We start from the raw sequence: 27,782 nt of genomic DNA, 5'->3' as shown, positions 1-27,782 counted from the left end.
GGTGAAGATTGTGATTTTTTAAATTTTGGTATCCTTAAGGCGCCTGTGAGTCCACTCAGCTCTTATATGTACCTGATATTAGTTGGGGAAAAGTAAAGGCGGTCGGTTGTTGTTCTGGTCACATGACACTCTTGTTAACAATGGGCCGCAGAAGCAGATAACCTTTACATCACCTGCCTCGTATTGGATGAGGATCGCAGGTTCTGAAAGGGGTGAGGGGGAGTTTACTTATTAAAAAAAAACGTTAAACTGTATCAGTTCTCTCCCTCTCTCCTTCATGAAATTCATTATCAGTTATTCTTTGTAACGGATGCATGTGTAAGTCAGATGTAGCTGAAGTGTTTCTAAAGATGATTATTTATCCTAGATGCATGCGTATCTTGTTTGATGTATTTCAATCGCGAGTTCTTGGAAATCATGCACACCGTCACAAATACAGATAAGGTACTAACAGGAACACAGACTCAATGACCAAGTTGACTCAAGGTGAACTTCAAACAAACGTTTATCACAGAATGGGCCACAGTCTAGTCTGTCACTATAGAACGATGTTATCCCCTCAAGCGGTAACTGATTCCTATAAGTCAATCTTAACCTCTAACCCCAAAGTCTATGTCGTCATTCTAAAATATCCGTTCACTGTCAGTACATTAAAGTGCGTAATCCAACTAACTAGACTAGCTATCTAACATCTTATATTCATATTTTTATATTTTTTTTTTTTTTCTTGTTTTTCTTGTAAGTAAAAAAAATCTTTTCATTTGTAGTCTAGAGATGGCCGTGTCATGTACAGCGCAGGGCATCGTGTCTGCATCGTTTTGGATCGTAACGTTTTGGTATCAAGAAAGTTTGTACTGTACCATTCAGTGTGTGTGTGTGTGTGTGTTAATGAAATGGGGATACCGAAGAAAACAAAAACTAGACTCTGATTGTAAAAGTTTGAAAAAAAAATTACTGATCTTTACCTTTTTGTGTGTGTGTGTGTGTGGAGGGAACTTGTTTGTTTTTTTAAGAACATAACACGTGAAACATCATTTTAAAAAAACAACAACATATGGCGTCATTCTTAGAGTTGCAAAGAAAAGAATGCTATGTTTCTCCTAGAGCAGGGGTCTGCAACCTTTGGAGTCGGAAGAGCCAAAAATTACAATTTACTTAATTTCAAAGCTTTTAAAGAGCCACAAAGTGTTTTTTTTTCTTGCCTACTATAAATAGTACTTGCATAAATAAAAGTTCTTTGATAAATAAAACGAATCTATTTATTCATAATGAAAAAAATATACCGGGATTTTTTTATATGTGACTAGTGTATTTCACAACAAATTAGATAATATAAATAATAATAATAATCTCTATTGTCCACGCACATACACATCATACAATTTGTGCATTACACCAAACAAAAAACATTATAACTATAAGAAACCAAAGTGTACATTCACACCAGACTCACTCCTAATTTACATGTACACCATTATTAGATAATTACCCATCACGGAAGTAAATATAGTAAAAAAAAATAAACATTTACATGCAACATTATCTTGTACTTCAATAATAAAACAATTGAGCAAACAAATTCAATGGGAGCGATGGCTTTTGTTAAAGAAAGTTTGAATAAATTTGGCTCATAGCTTGTTTTTAGTTTCAAACACGTCTCTACATTTTCATTTGTTAGTTGGCTTCTTACTTTACTTTTAATTATGTTCATGCAAGAAAACACTTGTTCGCACGAATATGTCGATCCGAAGATAGTTAGCTTTCCAATTGCAAACCGTTTCACTTCACTGTAGCAATCTGAAAGACTGTTCCATGCGTCGAATATAAGTGTCTCAACTTGCAGCATTTGTTTGAAAGATGTCCACTTTTGTTGTGTTACCTACATTTCTGGACTTCTAACTTGATTTTCAACTCTGTAAATTCTCCACTCCACAAAGCTTTACTTTTAAAGTCCACTATCAATTCCAAATGGCTCAATGTGGATTTCATTAATAGTTGTGTTAAGGGGATTTACTATGAATGCTAGAGTGGTTTTGATGGTTTTGAAATGCTCAGCAAATTTATCTGTAATTTAAAAAAAAATAACTGTGCTAACGTAATTCCTGTCAACAGTTGCATTGGTTTTATCGTGATATTACTTTAGAAAGTGAACATGAAGTCATTTGCCGCTCTAAATAAGTAAAGTAAAGTTCCCCGTTCATACATTGCGATCTAAAGAGCAGTTGGTGTAAAAGGTCATCTCGTTCTATGGCCCACAGTTAACAAGGGTGTCACTTGGCCAGCATAAAGACCAATCGCCTTTACATTCCCCAGCTAATGTCAGGTGCCCATTAGAGTTGGGTGTATTTAGAAGCGCAAAAAAATATTCAGAGGTTAAAAATCCCAGTCTTCACCAGGATCCTAAACCGGGACCCCGGTTCGGAAACCAAGCGCTTTACTGCTCAGCCACCGCTCTTATCATCTACCAAAACATCGGTTGGGTTTCCATTTCCTTGTGGATTTACATTCGTCTCATTTACTTTTGCTGATATATCCATCATAACGTAACATTTTTGTAACCTTTTGCCGTTTTCTAATTCAGGGTGATTAATTCCTTTCACATTTAGGAATGTATTTATTTTATTCAAGCACAAAGCTAGAAGATTTAACACCATACCAGTAGAAAGCAATCGCATTTTATTGTTAACAAGGAGGTTGGAATGCTGAGTCTCCATTTCGTTTCAGAATTCTTTTAACTAACAATGGTAGAGTGCTTTTGAAAAGCCCTTCTTAGTGTATTAAGCAGTGAAACGTAACAATTTCGTGGAGATTCTCTTTTATTTTTTCCTGTCTTACTTCTGGCTTCATCAGTTGCTTTTGAGAGGATTTTATGTAAATCGATCTTATTATCTTAAAGGCATTTTTGCACGGCATTCGCCAAATCTTCTCCTCTAGTTTGTCATGAGAGCGGTAGCAATTCTTGGAAAGACATATACCTGACAAAAAAAGCCAACTTGTGTCATGTCTTGTCTGTCGCAAGACACATCTATATCAAGTGATAAGACAGAAGAAAGTTGAGTTCTTCCTCCTGTAAATATGTTACATTTGAAGACACGGGGAGGGGGTGCAGTGAAAAGTGAGTACAAGTGGCTGATATTAGTTAATCGATTCAATTTTTTTTTCGATAAAATAAATAATATTTGAGTATGGAACTAAAGAGCCGCAGCTTAATATCCAAAGAGCCGCATGTGGCTCGCGAGCCGCAGGTTGCCGACCCTTGTCCTAGAGAATTGAAGCACGAGGTGATAGTTACGAAAAAGGGACACGAAAATGAGTCGGTGGATTTGCTCACGTTTGAAATTCCACTGTGTTGCAGCTGACGAACAAGTCAAGTTCTGTTAGTTAAACGGAAAATATTGGTTTTAAAATTGGTAGTAATATGAATTGAACTTAATTTCATAAAATATGGATTTATAGCAAGACTGCTAATACATGATTTTAATTCTTTAAAAAAATAAGGGGAGGGAACTGCTTTCTCACACACACACACACTCTCTCTCTCTCTCTCTCTCTCCGTCTCTCTCTCTCTCTCTCCTTCTCTCCCTCTCCCCCTGGTTTAGAAATTCTGGCTTAAGTAATTATTTCCTTCGTGACCTACTGCTTCCTCCTCTTTTTTTTCCCCTTCTTCCTCTTCCTCTCTGGATGTCGGGTACTAATTAGAGTAAAATGATCAAGGGACGAGGAGGGGGGGTGGCTTGGTGGGGCCTTCGCGGCAGACCCCAGGATCCCCCCAAAAAATTGTCACTTGACCAGGACTCCAACCGTGAACTATTGGATTATCCTTTCGCTCTTGGTCACGCTGCCCACTGGAGGAGAAACAGATACAATGTTTGATCCGTCCGAGTATTGGACACTTTCGCTTTCTGCGTATAGGTCACTTCCGGTGGAAGCCTGTGGGGCGTGTGTGAGAAGGACTTGAGGGGTTGGGGGGGGGGGGGGCAATTTGAAAGAAGGATTTAATGAGACGGACGGAAAATGGAAGAAACTTGAGTGCCTGGGGAAAGGGGGGGGGGGATGGAGGCCGGCGCCATACGCGCAATTATTTTCGTATTAGCGTGTCTCTAGATCTGGTTTGAGTCTATTGATGTGTGCGCGTGTGTGTGTGGTGGCAAGTCGTCTGGAAGTTCGTTCACTTTCTACACTCTTGTCACTATTACTGGAGGCCTCAACAGTTTTTCTTATGTCTCTTTCTCTCCCCCTCTCTCTCTCTCATATACATACACACAAACATTTGCTCTCTCTCTCTCTCTCTCTCTTCTCCCTCTCTCTCTCTCATTCCAGACCCCACGCTCAAGCTTGTTTTTCTAGCCGATATGATCTCCTTGTTAGTCTTATGTTTGAGGTTCAAGATTAAGATTAATGATCAGAACAGGGGCGTATCTTGTTGGAAGGACTGTAAGTCCCTGGGTAGAAAGGCGGCAAGTCGCCCCTTCCCTCTTTTTTGTCACTTTCCTATAGCGCCTTCAAGTTTCTAAAAAAAAAAAAAAAAAAAAAACTCGATAAGTTAAGCCTAGAAATACACATGCCCATGTTTTACATGTATTACGAAGATCCCCTCCTCCCCTTCAAAACATGGGCCGAGCCTTTCATGAACATTATTTGTATACGCCTCTGTACCAGACCAAACATGAAACAGTCGTTACCATCGCAGCCAGACTCCGTTTCGTGTGTCATTCAGTTCAAGTCTAATTTTCAAAAATCTACGAGTGCCATCTCCGGCTCTCTCGCTTCCCGCTTCTCCATCGATCGCAAAGCTGTCACCCATCAGAAGGTAATTAGAAGCCCGACTCTCTACAGAGCCACTGTACAGCCTAATGATAGCCCTGGTACCTTGAGATCCATGTAATTGTCAAGTACAGCGGCTTACAATCAATCTGACAACCATGATAGTCAGCGTATCTTTTCAAATAAAAAAACCTGTTGCCAGATTTTTCTCCATTTGCAAGTAATAGATAATGAAACGTGAAAAAGTTAAATTCGATTTCTTTTTTAAACGGAGCACAGAGGAAAGGAAATATTTATAACCATAAGATTACACATTGAAGAATTATATTATTGATGTCGGCCACAATGTATAATTAAGATGTATAATAGCTTTAATAATGATCGGTCATATAAATGATTAGTATAGTGTAGCGTTATAGGGTGTTTATCTTTAGCACTATTTCGAATATAGTTTTGGTGCAATTTGAGAAATGCCTGACTCAGTACATATTTATTTACGAGACGCTTTGATTGGAATAGGTGTAGCCATTATTATACAATGAAAATACATTCGCAGATATATTCTCCTTAGATTTTTTGTAAAAACTGGACTTGCACTTTAGATCAAGCTTTTATAAATGGGAATATTTTTTTTTTTTTTTTTTTTTTTTTTTTTTTTTTTTTTTTCAAAACATATATTAACTATCTGTTTGTCTGTCTGTCTGTCTGTCAGGTACACATTTTGAACACGCTATTTCCCCCACTTCTCATTCTCGAATCAAAATGAAACTTTGCACAATTATTCAATTTTCCTTAACAAAACATGAAGCAATCAAAAAAATTATGCAATTAGCAAATCAAACAATGTTAATTAGTTTTTTTTTTTATTATAAAAAAGGGATCTAAATCTTCAGTTTTTAGAGATATGGCTGTAAATGTGGACTCATCTCCCCATTAGACAAGCATTATTCTTTAAAAAGTATTTTATATATGTATATTGCTTGTTTCACCATAGCATGATGCTGAAGAAGATACATGTAAACTTTACAGAGGCGAAGTATAGGGGTGATGGCCAGCACAGATCGGGGGTGACTGTTTAAAGTCAGAAACGCTACATATATAAGTAACTGAGTTAGTGGACGTCGTAGATCTATAAGAAACTATAGCGTTTCTTTTCTTGTATCTTCATAAGGCGCGGTGGCTGAGCGGTAAAGCGCTTGGCTTCCGAACCGGGGGTCTCGGGTTTGAATCCTGGTGAAGACTGGGATTTTGAATTTCGGGATTTTAAAGACGCCAGTGAGTCCACTCAACTCCAATGGGTACCTGATATTAGTTAGGGAAAATAAAGGCGGTTGGTCGTTGTGCTGGCCACATGACACTCTCGTTAAGTGTAGGCCACAGAAACAGATGACCTCTACATCATCTGCCCTATAGACCACAATGTCTGAAAGGGGAACTTCACTTCATAAACATTAAAAGTGGATACTCTCTATATATCTTCCTTAGACTTTATTTCATTATTCAGTATAGTATAGTCTACATCAGCAGTTCTCTAAAAAGCCAGAAAATAAGTTATTTGTGTATGCCAAGAATGTGAAATATTCTGGACAGAATGGCATACTATCACTTCTTATGGTTAGTGTTCCATTTCCCTCGGTCCTGGCGACTGTTTTCACGCTTCTTGTAGCTAGATCTGTTTTGTCATCTCGACGCTCATGAGTATTTAATCACCCAACTAGCAATCAGATGACACCCTCCGTGTCCGTTGACCCTTGCTCTTGGTCTAATCCTATTCATACTTGACACTCGCCTTTAGTCCCTTTCCGAATTCCCTCCCTTTGGAAGACGAGCTCGCCTATGTCGTCTGCTCAGAAACTCTGGGTCATTAGAGACGTGACCATCGTCTGTTTCGATTTCGAACGCTCATTAACAGACGACACGCATACACACAAACACATACTCTCGCGAATCTGGGGGGTGAAACGGAGAAAATGAAAGCTGGTATTATCCAATGGGAAAAGAGAATCCCCGTTTCCAAAAAAAAAAATGTCTGGCCTATTACGATTGGTCAGGATTTTGTCATCTAAATAATCACACGTTACAAAGGAGCCTCGTTTTCGACGTGAGATGGTCTCATGCTATGGAAATATCTTTTTTTTTTTTTTTGGAATGTTTTTTTTTTTATGGAGTTAGGTTTTGGAGATCTGTTGCAGTTTGTTTGTGTGTGTGTGTGTGATGTGCCCCCCCCCCACCCACACAAACCACGTGAGATAGTCCAGGGTTTGATCCCTGACGTTCCGTTCTATTAAAGGAAATTCAGTTTTCTTCTTTTGTCCCGTAGCCCCTTGGTTGTGTTGTGAGTACTCACTGCTGACTCTTTCACAACTTCGTTGTCCGTCGCGGTTCTGTGCTCATCCACTTCTTGATGAATGAACATCTCTCTTTCTCTCTCTATCTGTCTATACTGTCTCTGTCTGTCTCTGTCTGTCTCTGTCTGTCTCTCTCTCTGTCTCTATCTGTCTGTCTCTCTGTCTGTCTCTGTCTGTCTCTCTCTGCCTCTATCTGTCTCTCTCTGCCTCTGTCTGTCTCTCTCTGCCTCTGTCTGTCTCTCTCTCTATCTGTCTTTACTGTCTCTGTCTGTCTCTCTCTTTCTCTGTCTGTCTCTCTCTCTATCTGTCTATACTGTCTCTGTCTGCCTCTCTCTGCCTCTATCTGTCTCTCTCTGCCTCTGTCTGTCTCTCTCTCTATCTGTCTGTCTCTCTCTGTCTCTGTCTGTCTCTCTCTCTATCTGTCTGTCTCTCTCTTTCTGTCTCTCTCTGTCTCTGTCAGTCTCTCTCTCTGTCTGTCTCTCTCTCTGTCTGTCTCTCTCTCTGTCTCTGTCTGTCTCTCTCTCTATCTGTCTATACTGTCTCTGTCTGCCTCTGTCTTTATATATGTCTGTCTCTCTCTGCCTGACTGTCTCTCTTGTCTGTCTCTCTCTCTCTCTCTCTCTCTCTCTCACTGTCTCTGTTTGTCTCTGTCTTTCTCATCTCTGTCTATCTCTGTGTCTATGTTTCTCCCTGTCTCTCTCTCTCTCTCTCTATTCTCTCTATTCCCCATAGATTTGTGCCCTATAGGAAAGTTTATGAAAGCATTTTTCATCTTTTAATCTGAATATTTAATCTGACCCTACCATCAAAATATTTAAAAGCATTTTACAATGCTGAGCTAATCTTTAATTAGAAGAACCAGTTATATTCACGTAAAAAAAAAAGGTCAAACGTCGAACGTTATTCACATAGCCTTTCAGCTAAATAAAGATTATTATTATCAAAAACTTAAACTTTCAGTCATCGTCAGAAATGAATATGTAAGTAAAGAACAAAAACTCTTTATAGTTCGTTAAAGAGAAACAATTCATTGCAGTCCCTTTATCAGTTTCCACTGAAACATTTTCTGGTGATGTGGCAGGTCCGCAACAGTACCGCCCTCTGACATGCAATGAGAATCTTCCTAGGAATGTTAAGGGTATTTGTGAGGTCAGTTGTCATTATCCCCCTCGGTTGATACGAGTAATGCCAGACTCCCACAAAGACCTGCACCTCTGGGACTTTTAACTCTTATTCATGTTTTATTATTATTATTATTATTACTATTATTATTATTATTACTATTAATATTATTATTACTATTATTATTATTATTACTATTATTATTATTATTATTACTATTATTATTATTATTACTATTATTATTATTATTATTATAGAAATGAACTGAAATTCATTTTCTGGCACTGCCAGTGTTGAGACTCTATACAGGGAAACACAATCTTTATTATTAATATAATTTATTAATTCTTAAATATAGGATGCTGCATAGGTGCTAAGCCATATGTTAATCCCAAAATTATTTTTTAAAAAATCCTTTTCGGTTTAAACCTGGCTTCCTCTTGGTAGAATTGGTTTACATGTAAGACGCAAGACTGTTGTCCAGCCGCTAGAAATGTCGCCCTCCACTCTGTTAAAGTCTGTTTCTTTGTTTAATGGAGGTGACAATCGGATTGGTTCCACTGAGGCTGTTCAAACCTGTTTTCACTAATGCAATCGCCCAGTCGTCCATTTCCCCCATCGCATTTTTTTTTTGACAGCGATAGGAGCGCTAGGGTGGAGACGAGGTGTTAAGCTCTGAGAGGACCTGGACACCCCACAAGTTGTTTCGCTCAGGGGCGTATGGTGCAGCACCCCCTCCCCCCCCCCCCCCACAAACCCCTCGTCCTCCACCTCTCATGCGATTATCTTCAACTTTTTTTTTTTTCTGTTGTCTCTTAGATATTTTCATCTGTAGCGTAAAAACTATAAATAGCCAGCTTTTTGGAGCATCCGGTGTATGAAGTACAGGAAGTGTTGACAAGCTATGTGTTTTTTTTATTAAAGTTACATAAGAGTTTTGTGGCACTTTTTAGCATTGCAGAATCATTTTCTAACCTTTTTCCCTCTTCTAGTTCAATATTTGATTCTGTAGTTGGCAGCATTGACGATTCAATTTAGCGCCCTTGACATTATCGCGTCAATCCCCCCAAAACAGAAGCGAACTGTTAGGTCCCAACCAAGGATGTGGTCATGATTTTAATTTTACATACACACGTGTTGTCGCACACACATAAATAACTAAAACCCGCCATTGTGTGCAAAACAATACTTAATGCAGGGTCCCACTTGCTGAATTAATCAATCCCTGCTTTTGATTGCGTTATCAGATGCAGTGGCCAGCCCGCTCCTTATTGTTTCGACAAAACAGGGGGCGGGCGAGGTGTCCTCGGGGAGAATCAGAGGTACCCGAAAGTAAACTTGATATAATTTAAACATTCTCAATTAACTCATTGTCTTTATATCTTTGTCTCTGGTAACGCCAGACGCCCACAAAGGCCTGCACCCCTGGGACTTTTAACTCGTATTCAAGTTTTTTAAGCGACGATTGAAATGAAAAGCAACTAAAACCTGATGTCACGCTGTTTCATCTTTGTTTTCGCACTTTGTTTGATACGTGGAAACAGCTTTGTTTATGTTGAAAGCTCTGAGCGCTCTGGGTTTTCCCCAGTGCGCGCGATGACGTCATTCTTTTCAATTTATTTGTGCAGAGGCATCCTGGGAGTTCGATAGCAGACGATACCCAATGCGCATGTGCGTGTTGTTTGAACATTTTTTTAAAAAAAAAGTTTATTTGTGAAAATCATTTAAAATATTGAGTGAGCAAGTCAATATGGTTGTAATTAAAATATCGCTGCATTTCATTTTACTAATAAAAGTAATTAGCTTAATAAGTTTGTATGTATTTTTAATATGTCGTAAAAGACGAGACTTATGTTGTACATACAAAATAAACATCTTCTTTTTGTAAAAGTAGGTTACAATAACAAATTTGACACTTTTCGGTTCTTAGCCCCTAGGCAAGGAGCTTACTGGGTCTAATAGGATACGACGGTCCTGCTAATAACTCGTTATAAACTCTATACTGTTGTACTGCACTGATTACTGGCTCCTGGTCTGAAGCCCGCATATTTCTATTGCAGGACTCATTAGCTCACATATCGATATTTCAATATCGCAGGACTTGCTCGTAAATCGCTGCTTAACTATAGAAGGAGTCACATATCTATACTTTTCTATACCAGAACTCACATATCGATACTTCTCAATAGCTGAACTCACATATTGATACTTCTCAATAGCTGAACTCACATATCGATACTTCTCTATAGCAGAACTCACATATCGATACTGCTCTGTAGAATTCACATATCGATACTTCTCTGTAGAATTCACATATCCATACCTCTGTAGAATTCACATATCGATACTTCTCCATTGCAGAAATCACTTACACTTCACTATTGCAGGATTCACTAACTCACCAATCAGTGCTTCACAACACTTTCTCCCCTGCCGAGGGCAATGCGAAGAGGAGCCACTATGTGGACAAAGATGTTGACATCAAGAAACTAACCTCCACGTCCCCGGGGCAGGTCCAGACTGCTGTTCACATGACCAGAAATGACCAATGGCCCACAATCAAGGTAATTCTATTAGATTTCCTCCAAACCTGTAATGTTTTATTAAACCAATGCAAAGGAATTACAACAGGGAATTTAATACTAACTCTAATAACATATAGGGGCCACAGTTCCTATGGTAAAGGGATATTTAGTTCAAACTCCAATGACATATAGGGCCCACAGTTCCTATGGTAAAGGGAGATTTATTTCAAACTCTAATGACATATAGGGACCACAGTTCCTATGGTAAAGGGAGATTTAGTTCAAACTCTAAAAACATATAGGGCCCACAGTTCCTATGGTAAAGGGAGATTTAGTTCAAACTCTAATGACATATAGGGCCCACAGTTCCTATGGTAAATGGAGATTTAGCTCAAACTCTAATGACATATAGGGGCCACAGTTCCTATGGTAAACTGTCTGCAAGGGTATAATGTGTCACTTCTGGCAATCTAACAATTTAATGTAAATTTACCAAGCATATCCACAGACCTGGTCAAATCTCGAGATAAAAAGTACCAATTGGCCAACACAATTGAGAACCAAAATCATTTACTTAACTTTTCCACCTCTCCCACACAAGTTAACTGGCTAAAAATAAAAATTGTATTTTTTTTCTTCCCATAATGCAGCAACCGCCATCCCATGTCTGCCTGGTCGAGCGGTATGCGCTCTGGACTGTCGTTCGGTCGTCTCGATGGTCCAGGGTTCATACCGTGCCAGCTGCCATCACCCGTCGTCCTGCGGGAGGTTTGGACTTGGAAATAGGTTCTCTCTAACTTTGACGAAATATCCGAAACATGTCAAACGTTTGACAAACAAACCAACAATAAGCTCCCTTTTCCAAAATTTAATTAATAATCATACACGAGATATAACCCCAACTAGATCAACATGTATCTTCATTTACTTGAGCTAAATCATTTATATCATTTAATTCTTTTAACTCAAAGTGGAGCATTGGTATCTGTTCTGGACAACTCCCCCTCAGCTGAGCCAATGGCCATCCTGCTATCTTAGCTTCTCGTACCCACTGATCTCCATGTTAACTTTCACCTCCCGGCCATTCGCTTCAAATATACTTAAATAATTTATTGATGTATATCTAAAACACAATTAATCTTGTTGGCTCATTTCGCGCCTAGAACTTCAAAAAACTATTTTATTTTACACGAGTTAATTTTGAGAATCAACTTGTTACTAACTTGTTTTAAGACGATTACATTTCCTTATACAATAATCAGTTTATAAAATTTTGTATTGTTAATAGTTCTCATTTTTATTAGTCAGGTCCCAAAATTTAAAAAAAAAAAGGCCACAAAAGAGGTAAATAAAAGAGGCCCAAGGATTCCTATGATGATTAAGCTAAAATTGAATAGCGCAAATTCTGAGGTTTCCTTAAAAAAAAAAAAAACATTTTTGTATTGCCCATTGTGCCTAATTTTAATACGCAGGTTCTAACTTTTTTTTAATCTCATGAAGACATCTCTAGGTGTAATAAAATAAGCAGACAATATTGGACGATTAGCTATTATTATGTTCTGCTATTATTATGTTCTCCGCTGTAATGAGACAGAGACAACTTAATAAACCAAACTATCTCTTTCACCATCGACTTTTTGTTAGTCAACTACAGGATGACCTACTACAGCATTTGTATTCAATTCATGTGGCAATAAGGAGGGTTACTGCCCTTTTAAGTTTTGTCGTTTAGCGTTTCAATGACATATTTATATTATCGGCGTTAGTTTTTATGGATCTGCTTATACACATTTACATTAACCATTTAAACAGTATTTTTCTAATTGACCATATTATAATGTCAGTTCATTGTACCATTTGCTCTTATTGTTTCTACAATATTTTAATGACTTTATTTTTTCTATTTTTGACCACTCTTTCATATCACTGTTTGTACGTTTAGAAATCTGGCAACTTTGATATGGGCTTTTAATCACTGAAGAGCTCAGCTTAGGGAAAACAGTTTAGGCCTGCCACTGTCATATTTACTGGTCTGAGCTTTTGTAAAAGATAAGTGTTCTTGGGACCGCTTCGTGTCGCTTTATAATTATGCAGATCGAACTAAAGATGGCGGGCTTTCTCTTTCTATTAGAGAGGAGCTCTCCAGAGAACACGCCCCACTGCTCTGTGGCTATATGACTAAGACCGATGTTGACCCAAGTTTAACAAGTAATGCAGCTAGAAAGTATGCCTTCAGTCTTAATTAAGTTCGGACATGGCCCGAGCGGTGCGGCCACCGGCCAAGACTAATGAAGGGCATTATCTCCCTGTTTGTAGTCCAGGTCAATAGCCCGCGGATCAAGAACAAAAATCCCGCATAAGGTGCGGACATGCGTAGGACGAGTGGATACATGTAGCTTAGAACGAAAGTTTTTTTTTTTCAGAATTCATTCTAAGTGTCAAGAACAACTTAAATGCACTGAAACGCCATTTTGTGGGAATAGATTGTTGTAACTCTCTAAGGCAGGCACTCAACGAAAAGGCAGGCACTCAACGAAAAGGCAGGCACTCAACGAAAAGGCAGGCACTCAACGAAAAGGCAGGCACTCAACGAAAAGGCAGGCACTCAACGAAAAGGCAGGCACTCAACGAAAAGGCAGGCACTCAACGAAAAGGCAGGCAACACAACACAGTGTAACAGGAAATAAAGACAGGTGTTTATTCACTAGGACAAACACATAGCATCCTTCAGCTTCCTCAGTCTTTCTACTAATTTACCAGTCCTTTAGACAGCAACCCGAATGTGGACCAACGACAGCCTTCTCCGCTTCGCTCCAGGTCCCTTCTACAACCTTCAGGCAGCACCAAAAGCTGGCTTCTTAGTTTCCCAAACATTCAGACTTTTCACAATCCCTGATGCAATGTTCTTCTCTCTGTCCTAGTCTTTTTTCTCTCCATCCTAGTGTCTTCCTGTTTACGTTCACTAGTGCGCTAGTGCGCACCTCAAGCACTGGTGCAAGGCAGGGTTACAACAATATTATTAGACAAATATTATTGTTTTTCTCTGAGAAGTCTGTACGGCACGACCTTTTTTTCAGCATGGGGGTCTGCTACCTTTTCAAGGCTCGTGTCACTGCTTGCAAAGTCGTCATCCAACGAATCAAACCTTTGGGAAAAAGTTTTGAAAAGTGGAGAAGTGTTGCCCGCGGGCCGTAGATTGAGACTCGAGTCTCATATTTATTTAGGCCTACTCATCTCATAAATTAGAAATGCTGTTTCAATAAATAAGTAAAGTTACCTCTTTCAGACCTTGAGATCCATGGGACAGATGATGTAAAGGGTCATCTGTATCTTTGGCCAATGGTTAACGAGCAGGGTGTCATGTGGCCAGCACAACGATCCACCGCATTTACTTTCCCCCAACAAAAGTCATGTACCCTGCGTGAACTCTTGGAAGTCCTTATATGTTCGATCTTGAGCAAGGTAGAAACCATTTAGCATCGTCCAAAATGTGAGATTTTAGGGCCAAAACAAATCTTTTTCAAGCCTTGCTGTTTGTGAAATATTATTATTTATATACATTGTGTCATACAAGTTGTCAGATCTATTTAAAGTTCTATTAAACTCTATCTCTTTTACACATTTTAATCTTCAGGCATTTCAAATGACAGATTTCATTTTAACATTTTTTCCTATTTATTTTTAAACGAACCGTTGACTGAATAGCAAGGAACTGAGCCTCTAATCCAAGCGGTTCTGGGTCTAAATCCAGGTGAATACTGAGATTCTAAAACTTTGGAAATTTTGAGGACGCTTATAAGTTCACCCTAACCCTGAAGTTAGTTGGAGAAAGTAAAGGCAGTTGGTCGTTGTGCTGGCCACATGACATTCTCTTTAACCGTCGAGTATCTGCCCCCCCCCCTCCCATAAATCGCAAGGTCTAAAAGAGAATACTTTACTATTATTTAATCACTTTGTATTTTTTTTTTATTTGTCTACTTTGAACTTCTGAAAAAAGAGCTTGTCTTGTCTTTAAGTGTAAAGTAGTTTCTGAAGATGTGTTGTAACGCTCTAAATCCCCCTTAGCGAATCACACCAATGATCCGATTCACGGAGCCCAACCGCCAAATTCGATAGCCTCGTCCCCCATGTTCATTGTGAATCACTCCGGTGCTGCCGAGATTCCGCAGGGACGTGCCAGGCCCACCACGGTTCCTCTCTCGCTTGCAATCGATAGAAAATCTTTTGGTTAATAGAAAATGAAAAATCCAGAGTAAACTTAATATCGCACTGGGGGTGCGCGTTGGTCAATTGAGACTGAGCAGGAGGAAATAAACACAGCTCATTCCCAGATCACTTGGGTGAAGATAAAACCCAGCTTACTTTCACGGAGAGCTGTGGATGAGAATAAACCCAGAATTCTTCCCCAATCCATGCCAAATATAATTTTCTGTTTCTTGAGCCATAAACAAAAGCTCATTTCCTGTGGCTTCCTGTCGCTATAATCAAGACTTGCCAGACTGGCCAAGTCCTTTCCTTCACTCCTGTAAATAATGCACAATCCACATTGACACAAGGGCACGTAACTTGTGTTAGGAAAATAAAGGCAATCATTAAATATTGGCGGCCACATTTCCGTTCCATCAAGGGGCAAGGTTGCATCCTGGGTGGCCTAGTGCATTAAGCGCTTGGCTTGCAAAGCTAGAGGTCTTGAGTTCGAATGCATGCACGGGTTGGCGTTTTTAACTCGAGGTTTTATTTTATTTTTTTAAATGAGATCACATTGGTTTAAAAAGAAGCTATGTCATTGTGTTGGCCACACAAACTCCTTTTTTTTTTTTTTTTTACAGAAACGCAGATATGTGTGTCTGTGTGTGTTAAATTTTTTAAAAAAGGTGTGGCTTGGCTTACGATCCGAGGCTTCTCGGGTTCGAATCTCGGTGAGACTGGAATTTTGAATTTCGGGATTTTTAAGAGTTCACCCTGATGAATACCGTTACCTGGCATTAGTTGGGAATATTAAAGGCGATTGGTCGTTAGGCTGACCACATGACACTCTTGGCAACCAATGGCCGTAGAAACAGATGCCCATTACACCATCTGCCCTTTAGATCGTTTGTGACCCAAAGAAAAACCCAAGACAGGCGCACACGACGAAAAGAAGGCTTAAATAGACGGGCATCTGCATCCGATATGGGAAACTAAGGAGGTCGGCTTGCGTAGTCGTGTAAAATGCTGCAGCCATCCTTTATCTTCGGAATCAACAACATTGTCTCATTCACATTGTGTAAATACTTTACAAGTGACTATAAAAACTATGAATATTTGTTGCGAACTTGAAATTCGTCATTTGCAAAGCGTTTACCGTACTCTCTAACCCACTCCTCCCTATGGGGCTATAACTTTGTTTGGACGTAATTCCACGGGGCAGCCTGTCTAAATATATTACCGCGTCTATTTCATAGTCTACGAGTTAGCTTCCCATTTACTGACGTAGACAGTGTAGGTCTAAATCCCTCTGTGGAATTCATTGGTTGCGTTAGAGACAGCAAAATCAAGATAAATATAGTGAGATCAAATATTGATATTACAAAGTCAGATCTTGTAGTTTTAGTCATAGCCAGACAATAATAGTCCCACCCCCCCCACCCCCCACCCAAAAAAAAAAAAAAGAAATAAAACAGAACTGAACCAATAAGTTTATATTATTTACTTATTTATGTCTTTATCTGTAGTGACCGCTGATAGTGGTGTGGTGTAATTACTGTAGATGTAGAGACAGAACATTAAAGCGTACCCGGAGAGTGGTCCAACACAATTCAAAGAACGCAATTGAATTACACAATAATTAGCATACTGACCATTGGACAGACATAACCCTAGACCGCACTACGTGGAGAGAGGCAGTGACCATTGGACAGCAAAAAAAAAACAAAAAAAAAAAACATAGGCCTCAGCTCTGGAAGAAAAGCGTGCCACACGAAAAATGGCCGGCTCCTCTATCACCAAAGCGAAAGCCACCTTGACATGCGATATATGTAAAAGGCACAATATATGACTCTCTGACTGCTGCCTCGATCTGTTGTCCTTTTTAGACTTTTTTAGGGGCACGGTGGCCAAGTGATAAAGCTCTTGACTTCTGAAATGAGGGATCTCGGATTCAAATCCCGGTGATGCCTATGGTCCTGGATTTTGAGATTCCACCTAACTCTAATGGCTACCTGACTCTAAAGGCTACCTGACTCTAAAGGCTACCTGACTCTAATGGCTACCTGACTCTAATGGCCACCTGGCATAAGTTGGGTAAAGTTAAGGTGGTTTGGCCGCTGTGATGGCCACTTAACACTCCCGTTAACCTTTAGATTCATACAGAACTCCTCTGCCCTATAGATCTCAAGGGCTAAAAGAGCTAACCTTTATACATCCTAGGTTTAAATCTAGAAACACCCAGATTCTGCATAGTATGAAAAGCTTGAATTTCCATCGCCCCTTGGACTTTTATGAGCTATTTTTAGCTCTGCGACACGTACTCTGTTACAAAACCACTTCCGTTCCTATTAGGGTCCATATTCGTGCATCAAACATTTCATGTACAGACATATACAACATACGATTTGTATCACGTCAAAAAAAGAGGAATGGACGTTGTATCTTTTCTGTTTGATATATCTTTACAATGTAGACCCACTTAAGTGCTGTCTAGACTTCCGACAGTTACTAGAATGTATTGGAGGAAAAAACAAAAACAAAGCTTATCTAAAGGGAAGAACTGTATATTTAAAGATATCTATCTATCTGTACTGTAAGATTTATTTCACTTAATATCAAACTAAATTAACTCTTTCTCTCCTAATCGACGATACCATCGTTGATTTTGACCTCATTAAAATAAATTAATGTTATATGAAAAGAACATGCATTCCCCTTTAATTCTATACCAAATAAAACATTTTCTGATAACAAACAACAAAGCTATTGAAGCTTAATCATAACAGGGGAGTGAAATAGTAAATAGCAAAATGAAGAATTGCTTCGAAACGTGGGAAAATAATTACGGAGAGAAAGAGTTAATTAATGTCCACTAATTAGGTTAATTTTTTCGATTGATTAAAACTTTGTTAGGAACAAGGAAGAATTGTGCAAACTTGCAACTTGAGCCGAGAATGGGAAGTGGGAGATCTAACGTGAATATATGCCAGGCAGACAGCGCGAGTTGATATAAGCTTTGTATAAGAAAAAGTATTCTCATAGTCTTACAGTGTAAAATAAAAAGTATTCTCGTTTTCCCGCAGTGTAAAATAAAAAACTATTCTCATATTCTCGCCATAGACATAAATAAATATAGACTGGCCGATAATAGAGTTTTATGAAACGAAAATTTGTGACTTGCATTTCTGTGTACTTTATTTATGTCTAGGAGTTTTGTTTAATCTCTAAGACTGAAGATCATGCAATTTTTCAATTTTTCAGAATTCGGAAATCCGAATACAATAGATATACATGTTTTCAAGTTACATGAAGTTACTTCCTTTTTCCAGTCTATATTTATTTATGTCTATGATTCTCGCAGTGAGAAAGAAATACAGACGAAACAAATGAAGCTCCATTTCAGTGCTCATCGTGGAGATGGGGGGCTGCCTAATAAAAGATACGAGTGGGAGATGTTTGCTGCTGCGCATTAGGCAGCGCTGGAGACAAATTGGCAGGCGGAAATGTTAAAACAAAACAAAAACAAAACAAAAAACAAAAAATAACAAGATCACTAGTATCACTTGATGTCGTAAGTTATCAATTTTTCACACGACGCCACTACGCCCTGGTAAATGCCACCAGTATACGCCCCAGGCAATGAGGGGTCCTTGACATATCTCGTGTATCCCAATCGTCTGGATTTCAGGAGTGGGTGTTGGGGTTGGGGGGGGGGGAGGTGTGCGCAGAGTCTGTCAAATAGTTGTGGCATTGATCGCATTGACCACAGATGACCACGGGGACCAGTATGAGCTGACCGTAGGATACAAAGGTCTCGTTGAGCACGTTCCAGGAAAAAGTGCCCCCCCTCCCCTCTGGTTGATAATGATACGGTCCTGTAGTCGAGCGATTCCTAAATTGAGGTCCACCCCCCCCCACCCCGCAATGTTTAGTGCGAGGAATGGGAAAAAAAATCTGTTAGCCTTTAATATTGTTGGGACTATTTTCCTTCAATAAAAAAAATATGGTTGTTAAAGTGGGTCATAGGTCATAGGTCAAGCTCATAATCCGTGAAGCAGATATTAGAAAAAAAAAAAGAAATTGGTTCCCTGGACTGACCAGCGTGTCATGTCAACCGATTCAACTGAGCTCCCTCACAGATTTAATAACATCTTGACTCGTGATTTTTCTTTTTCTTTCTTTCTCGCCCTGAACAGACCCCGCCTTCGTCAGCCTTCAAGCACCCAGTGAATGACGTCATCAGAAAGTGCAGTGGAGGGCGAGGCGAAGAAGGTGACGGTCACAGATTGCCCGGTGACGTCATTGGTGCTGCAGAAAAGGGTAAGCTAACCAATCAAATTTCTTTAAAATTTCTCTCCCCCCCCCTTTTTTTTTTTTCCTATTTTTTTTTCTTTTTCTTTGTATTTCTTTGATATTGATGGAAGTTCCCAGTGTTTAGAAAAAAAAAATCTTAGTTTTTTCCTTTGTTATAGTTATTTTCTTATATTGATGTTGTCTCCAATGGGCCTCATTCACCAATCGTAAACAAACATCATTGAGTCACGTGCTTCTCTATCTCTTCTATACGAATTACGGTCTAATTTTAATCAACAATGGTTATCACGTGAGTTTTTTTTCGTTGTTTTATCAATATTATCAAGAGACCGTTCATTTTGGTGAATGAGGTCCATTGTGTAGTCAAAAGATACCTCATTTTCCGGTACTGCCTTAATGGTCATCCTCTATGTATTCTTATTTGATGTATTCTTATCTGGTCTTATTGATACACATTTGAGACCAAATCTGCTGCCGAGGACAAGCGTAGACGGCGAAAAGAAAATCTAAATCGACCACCCGCGGACAATGGTTATGCTTGCCCTGGATGTGGCAAAATATGTAGGTCACAGCTGGGACTGCGCAGCCACGGGAAATACTGCATTCCTCTCTAATCTTCGGACTCGAAGACAAGCCTTATTATTATTATGTATTCTTACTTTAATCACGCCAAATCGGCAACTGTTTTTTTTTTCGGAGGGGGGGGGGTAGTGTCTGTATGTAGGGGTACCTAGGTAAAATAGAAAGAGGCTGATTATTGATAATTATCAATTTCCGAACGATGCTTTAGTGACAGCGAGACTTTGAAGAGGCTGAAGCTGATATTTCAGAATTGCATCTTGGGACTAACCGTCGTGTCACGTCGACCTAATCCACCGAGCTCCTTTAGTGTTGAGCATGTTCACTCATATTTTTTTTTTCTTTTTTAATAAAAACTAAAACTTAATTTGCTGTCTCTCAACCAACAAAATAATTGTAAGTCAAAAAATAACAACTTTGAATTGATGTGGGGGGGATTTCTGGCAAAAATTTGCTTGGCCACCTAATCGTACTCGAGTTCGTATCCTTACTCGAGCTGACCTGTGTTTGCTGAGCGCCTAAGGACAGCACTGGGACCACCTAGATACCACCCCACATGTCCACTAAGGATATCGGACCAAAGCGCACTGAACATTCTATAGCAAGAGAGGCCTACTACTCGAGGGCAATTTAAAAAGGAAATGGAGCTTGTCTTTTTCGGTTGTTGTAGATCTCTCTCATTTTTCCATAAATCTGTCACTGAAGTTTGCGGCGCGGTTTCAACGTAAATTAGAATTTAATGAATAAACGCTCGGGGGAGGGGGGAGAATGTTTATTATTTATGAAAGCAATCGTGAAGATAAACACCAAATAGAAACATTTCCATTTTATTTGATATAATATTTTGCATAATCAAAAACAATGTCCAACTCAATTAATTTGTAGTACCTCTCGTGCGCTTTCTTTAAGATTCCGTAGTTATCAATTCAACAACCGTAGCGTATTTCGATGCGTGTAAAATGAAAATGTTTGATGTTGTCGCTGAAATACAAAATATACTTAAAATTTATATTTATTTCCGCTGTCTATAAAAAAAAAACAAGTGTTTTAATTTTTCTTTATTTTTATGCAAAATAACACAAAAGCCATTCTATTAATCTAAATTTCTGTGTTTTTTTTTTAATTAAATAAAACTTTTATAATAAATATCTTATTAACAGTCCCATACAACTTATTATATTGATTCTATAGAGTAGAATCTGGTCATTTATAAAACTTACAAAAACTTAAGGAGGTGTCTCCCCTTAGTTTATATTTTTAGATTTCAAACTAAAAGTCGGTCTAATATTTACTACTCTTCGTTGCGTGGAACATATAACAGTTATGTTTTTAGCTGTGATTGTATTCGTAGTATTTTAAAATATATATTATACGAATTAATTTGTTATTTTGTAAATGAAAACTATACTTCACCTGCCCCCTTAGTCTGTTGGAGCACCACACATGATCTGTCAACCTTCTTCTTCCATTCCTCTCTTTCTTCATTAAGTAGAATCTCACTTGAAAACTAAACGCTGTAGCAAGAGCAGTTGGCATGGAAATCCGTGTTGAAAAGAGAAAAATACTAGTTTGTGGTTGAGATAGCAGGCCTACGAGATGTTGTATACAGTTGATACGAGATGTTGTATACAGTTGAATGACCAAACATTAGAAGTTACTCTATTTAAAAATACATACTTACGGTCAAACATAACAAGAGACGAAGGATCAATAAAAGAGATAAAAAACCTGTTTAAGCTTGACATCCACTGCCATGACCAATTTCTGGAAAATCTGGAAGAGTAACATCAGCTTCCAAGTAAAATTACAACTGTATTCTTCACTAGTAGTCGGTAGTCATAGTGTTGGAATCTGGACGCTGATTCTGATAGAAGAATCTGAGCCTTTGAGAGCAAATGCTACAGAAAAATGTTGGGTATGACACAGCCCAGGAAAAGAAGACAAATAAGTTTGTTCAAGTCCACACTCTGGCTGGGAAAAATGAAGAACTCTTCAATACTTCAACCAGCCGAGCTGGTCTGGTCCTATTGTAAGACATTACTCACTATCCATTTGAGATGTCTCCGTAGGATCTTGAATGTCACATGGAAAGAAAAAGTGTGCAATACTGAGATTCTTGCGCGATCAGGTATTCCCAGCATCTTTACAGCCCTCAGACATCGCCGTTTGCGCTGTCTTGGACATGTTCGCCGGATGGAGGACGAGCGCATCCCGAAAGTCATCCTCTATGGTCAACTCGCGACTGGCCAAAGAAAAACTGGTCGCCCCTACCTCCGTTACATAGATGTAATAAAACGTGACCTCAAATCAGTGAACATCAATACTGACCATTGGGAAGACATAGCTCTAGACCGCAACAGATGGAGAGAGACAGTGACCAAAAAAGCTATGGACAGTGAAAGTACATCGGTCTCAGCTCAGGAAGAAAAACGTACAATTCGAAAAACGGCCAGCTCCTCTACCACCGAGGCAAAAGCCACCTTAACCTGCGCTATCTGTGGACGGAAGTGTCTCTCCAAAATAGGGCTCCACAGCCACACGAGGAAGTGTGCTCTGAGATGAACCATAGTCGTTCTACGACTGAAGGAGGCCAATGATGATGATGATGATGACTCACTGTCCAAAGTCATCCTTCAAGGTACAGTGGAGAGAGCATGAAGAAAGGGTCGACCAAAGAAAAGCTGGATGGACAACGTTAAACTAATGGTCCGGCCTCTCTCTTGATGTTCTGTTCAAAACAGCTGCTGATCGGGAATAGTGGAGGGATTTGGTGACACAGCGCCCCCTACGACGAATGTCAAGGGACATATGATGTTGTGAATCTCTTACAATGACAGGCCAGTCCAATATTTGATGCCGTCTTACCGTCGCTTTATTTGTCTGCCTTTTCTTCTTTCTCCTGGTACTGTCCCCTAAAGGTATGTCTTTGCAAACCCTAGGTCCCCTAACGACCACTATACTCATTTTAATTAGCGTCTAAAATATATTTTTTTAAAAGTCCTTACATTTGTAACCTTCCGCGCTATAAAATGTAGTCCATCAGATTCTGCTCATAATACGATACCTTTTATAAACAATTTCAAACAATCAAAAATCGAGGCTGTGGTATTGTTTGTCTCCCTTGAGGGGTGCACACCATCGTCTGCTAAGTTGTTTTTTTTTTTCCCGCCTCTAGTTTGACTGTAATTTATACTTGCAATTAATGGAAGCGTTTTAAAAATATTACTTGCGTAAGAGGATAGCTGGCGTGTGGTCACGTGGGGATTGTGTCACGTGATGCAGATAGTAAATAATGAATGAACGAAACGATGTAGTTGTCTGCTACAACGCCGCCCGGTCTAATGTTCTAGATTATTAAACATTTGTCTCGAGTACGTCCAACTGGTCCAGGGTGGAGCCCCAGAACTGCGGAGTATCTTCGGACGAGAGAGGCTTCTATTGTCTGTCTGTGGCATTTTACGTCTCGAGAGACGATCTTTTCCCTTTGCAACTTCCTGTGTTACTAAAGAGGCCAATCCTTGATTGGTCACAGGTTGGGCATATGTAATCACCAGGCGCCGTTGCATTTTCAACCTTCTTTCTACTACTGTTGTGTATGGCATCTGCAATCCGAGTCCCTTCCTGTATGCTTGTTCTCCGTGCAGATCTATCCAATGCCACTTTTTCCCAGCTGCTAGTGTTGATCTTGAAGAGCTTCATGTCCCGTTTGCATACATCCAAAGTGGGCGACCAGCGGCTCTCCCGCCTTCTGTTAGATCGCCATTCAGAATGTCTTATGGAAGTCGACCTACTGGCATTCTATGAACGTGGCCAATCCAGCCAAGGCGTCTGCTGCTGATAACACAGCCGATATCCTGGCACCCTGCTCTTCGTAGCACTTCCTTTATTGGTTATTTTACAAATTACGTAATGGTATTAACATGCTAAACATAAGGTGCGAACGATTCCGGTATTACATAGATAGGATAGACTATTACACTTTTGTTGTCGTAATCGAGTTCAGTGAAATTGCGCAACGTTGGGTCAAAAAGTCGTCTGCATCTTTTACGACTATCAAAAAGCTGCTAAAATTAAGTCGGAGCTTTCCATCCAGTATCTAAGTTTATTTTAACTTAGTCAGTTTTTTTTTTTTTTCATCTTCCTTTTATTTCTATCACTACGTTTTTAGTTCAGATTTTTGTCAGACATCTGAGTTTTTTAATAACTAAATCTAAGTTGTTTCATCTTGAATTATTCCTGTTACTAAAGTCTCTAGTTCAAATGTCAATCTTTCATTAAGGTGTTCCACCCGAAACGAATTCCCAAAACGCCCAGAAAGTGAATATTTTATGAATCAGACTTAATTTCTCTTGTCATCAAAATGTTTCTATTGACAAGTATTGTGCCAATAGATGAGGAGACATACTTGAATAATAATAGTGTTTCATTTTGGTTTTTTTAATGTAATTGGAACAATTTTTGTTTACTGTAGGGCAAGCCTATTTTAACGTACAGTTTGTGTTCCAATAAATTGCTTCTATATTTGCCATTCTCCTTTTTCCCCTGGATTAACTCTTTCTCTCCTAACCGACGGTACAAACGTTGATTCCACCAGAATGCGGTAATTAATTACGGAGAGAAAGAGTTAAAACCTATTAAGTTTCCGGTACACTATAACCCTGTGCCCCTTGTCGGTGTGTGTTGTCCTCTCTAGTAGGACACTTTAATCTGACCTCACTACAAGCTTGTTGTTCTTGTTTTGTTTTGTTTTTTTTTTCCTTTGGCCTTACCTCCCCACCCCCTTCCCGATTCAGTTCCAGCTTCTGGCCATTAATTAAAGTTTAATCTGGCCATTGTCCTGTCTCTCGTACCCGCCGAGTAATGGGCAGATCTGATTCCCTCTTAGCATCATGTCCCTGCCCTGGACAGCCAACCCCGCCCGCACCCCCCCCCTTTTTTTTTGAATCACAACAATTACCCAATGCAACCACTCTCCTGCAGCTTTGCATCATTCCCCCCCTCCTCCCCCCCCCCCCTTTATTCCAATTTCCTCCTCCAGATTTTTTTTTCTTTTTGTTTCATTTGCTTCATTGGCGCTGTTCCTTCTCTCTTTGTGAAGCTGTTTCTAAGAAAGGAAAAGATTCGCAAATAATCTATCGCAGTGACATAATCTCCCCCACCCCCCACAATCACCCACTCCCCAATCCTTTCTCCGCCCCCATCTTCCGTTATTTCCAACCTTCTGTTCTCTTCATTGTTTTATTTCATTCATTTTTTTGTTTTTTTTGTTTTTCATTTTGATTTCATCATCAAACTCCTCGCCGGTCTCGAGGGTTCTCTTTGATCCAGCACCTTTGTTTTAGTCATGGCTTTCTCTCTCTCTCTTTCTGTCTCTGTGTCTATCTCTTTCTCTGTCTCTGTCTTTCTCTCCCTGTCTCTCTCTCTCTCCTGTCTATCTCTCTCTCTCTGTCTCTCTCTGTCTCTGTCTCTGTCTCTCTCCCCCTCTCTGTCTCTTTCTCTATTTCTTTCTCTGTCTCTCTCTCTCTGTCTCTCGTTGTCTCTATCACTGTCTTTTTTCCCACTCTGTCTCTCTCTCTCTGTCTCTCTCTCTGTGTCTCTGTGTGTCTCTCTCTCAATGTGTAGGTATGTGTGTCTCTTTCTCTGTGTCTCTCTCTGTGTCTCTCTCTGTCTGTCTCTCTCTCTATGTGTAGGTGTGTGTCTCTCTCTGTGTGTCTCTCTCTCTGTCTCTCTCTCTCTATGTGTAGGTGTGTGTGTCTCTCTCTGTCTCTCTCTGTCTCTGTCTCTCTCACTGTATGTCTCTCTCTGTGTCTCTGTGTGTGTGTCTCTCTCTCTGTGTGTCTCTCTCTGTGTCCCCCTCTCTGTGTGTCTCTCTGTGTGTGTCTCTCTGTCTCTCTCTGTGTCTCTCTCTGTCTCTGTCTCTCTGCGTCTCTCTCTCTGTATCTCTGTGTGTGTCTCTGTGTGTGTCTCTCTCTTTGTCCCTCTCTCTCTGTGTCTCTGTGTGTGTCTCTCTCTGTGTCTCTCTGTGTCTCTCTCTGTCTCTGTCTCTCTCTGTGTCTCTGTGTGTGTGTGTCTCTCTCTGTGTCCCTCTCTCTGTGTGTCTCTGTGTGTGTGTGTCTCTGTCTCTGTGTCCCTGTGTGTGTGTGTCTCTCTCTCTCTGTGTCTCTCTCTGTGTCTCTCTGTCTCTCTCTCTGTCTCTCTCTCTCTCTCTCTTCTATTTTTGTCCCCATCATGATTTATCAAATCTTTTGTTGTTTGAACCCAAAAATCAATAATTTAATATGCGAGCCGTAGACAATACCAATAAAACACTGCGGGTTAGACAAAGGTAAAGCAACTGATTCAATATGAAAACATTAATTAAAACGCGAAATTAATAAAATATGTACGAATTGAGATCAAAATGGAAGCACTTAGATGGAAGAACACACAAAAAGGCGACACTAGAAACATCTTACAAGTTGTCTTCATTGTCAAGGGAATGTAAAATTAGATCATAGATGTACAGCAAGATGTCAGAACTAAAATAATAATAATAATAATAATCTTTATTATCCGTATGGAAATTTGTCTTACAATGTGTGCATTACACCGAACAAAAAGCATTATAACTATAAGAAACCAAAGTGTACTGTGTAAAAAGCAGGTGTAGAATATTTGTGTTGGCGCGCCAGTGTGCAAATGTGCATAAAATATCAATGTTACAGCAGGACTAGAGCAGAAAGCACTTTCTGGACTAGTGATGTTAGTAATTAATTTCAATTATCTTGATCACAATTATCTTAACAATTTTCTCCTCTATGTAAATTTTGAATTTCGGGAATTTTTTGGGCGCCCCCTGAGTCCACCCAGCTCGAATGGGTACCTGATATTAGTTGGAGAAAAGGTAAAGACGGTTGGTGGTTGTGCTGGTCACATGACACCCTTGTTAATCGTTGGCCACAGAAACAGATGGCCTTTACATCATCTGCCCCATAGATCGCAAGGTCTGAAATGGAACTTTAATTACTAAAATCCAATTTATACTAAAATAATGACGCTTCGTGGCCTATTTTGATGTAAACACAATATGTGTTATTTAATAATTTTTCTGTAACTAAATAGTGGTCTACTTAAGATAGTCTTTCTTCTTGTGTACTCACCTTTATTTAGCATTTCAGTTTTTAATAAATATTCTGTGTTTTTCTCTTAGTGTGTTTGTGTGTTGTGTTTCTATCCCCCAAATGACAACCTTATCTGTGCCTTATTTCAGTTAATGGTCAACCCTGTTATGTCTGATTGGTAAGTCTCGCCGTCTGCTTCAGTTCTCTGTATTATCTCCCTTTGATCGCCATTCATGTGCCTGTGTGCTTCGCAACATGTTTAACGCTTCATTTCTGTGTAGTCTTTCTGATTGTTGTACTTGTACTAATATACTAAGGGTCGTCCGATTCTGTGTAAAGATTTGTTTTTTTAATTGAATAAGAGACTATTAATATAACAATAATATAAATAAGGATTTTAGGAAAGTTAGTCCTTAATAGATGTAGGTCTGTGTAGCTAATGGCCAAAAAAAAAATTCATAACAATTAGGGGATGCCCAAGTTAAATTTGGGGTGCGGGGGGCTTTAGACGTCATATGTGTAGGATTTCCATTAGGAAGTCTTTATTTCCTAGACCTAGAGTGACCTAGACCTATACATTTTGAAAGTTTATACACTATTCATTTACTTACAGGGGCAGCTTTGATTGAGTGCTAAAAGGATTTTAAAAGACTCGTTTGTTTGTCCATTCTGATTTTTTTTTTAGGCAGCGCCTTGAGGCTGAACTCTGATGATGGCCCTGTGGGCTATTGTTTCGGATCGCCCAGTCACTCATTGTTGTTTTCAATGTTGTTTTTGTTGTTGTTTTTGTTGTTGTTTTTGTTGTTGTTTTTGTTGTTGTTTTTGTTGTTGTTTTTGTTGTT

At 39.4% G+C, this 27,782-nt stretch overlaps 1 protein-coding gene across 2 annotated transcripts in view; it reads left to right on the top strand.

Moving 5' to 3' along the window:
- The window catches only part of LOC106054706 (protocadherin-1-like), a 64,547-nt gene that overhangs the window by 31,480 nt on the left and 5,285 nt on the right, over positions 1 to 27,782 (top strand). For both annotated transcript variants that reach the window (XM_056039626.1, XM_013210692.2), the window contains exons 3-4: positions 10,622 to 10,798; positions 19,144 to 19,267. In XM_056039626.1, the coding sequence (XP_055895601.1) occupies positions 10,622 to 10,798; positions 19,144 to 19,267 (301 nt within the window). The remainder of the gene's footprint in view (positions 1 to 10,621; positions 10,799 to 19,143; positions 19,268 to 27,782) is intronic.

This window comes from Biomphalaria glabrata, chromosome 8, assembly GCF_947242115.1.
Source record: "Biomphalaria glabrata chromosome 8, xgBioGlab47.1, whole genome shotgun sequence".
In the NCBI taxonomy this organism is placed as follows: domain Eukaryota; kingdom Metazoa; phylum Mollusca; class Gastropoda; family Planorbidae; genus Biomphalaria; species Biomphalaria glabrata.
This window is presented reverse-complemented; position numbering and strand designations above follow the sequence as displayed.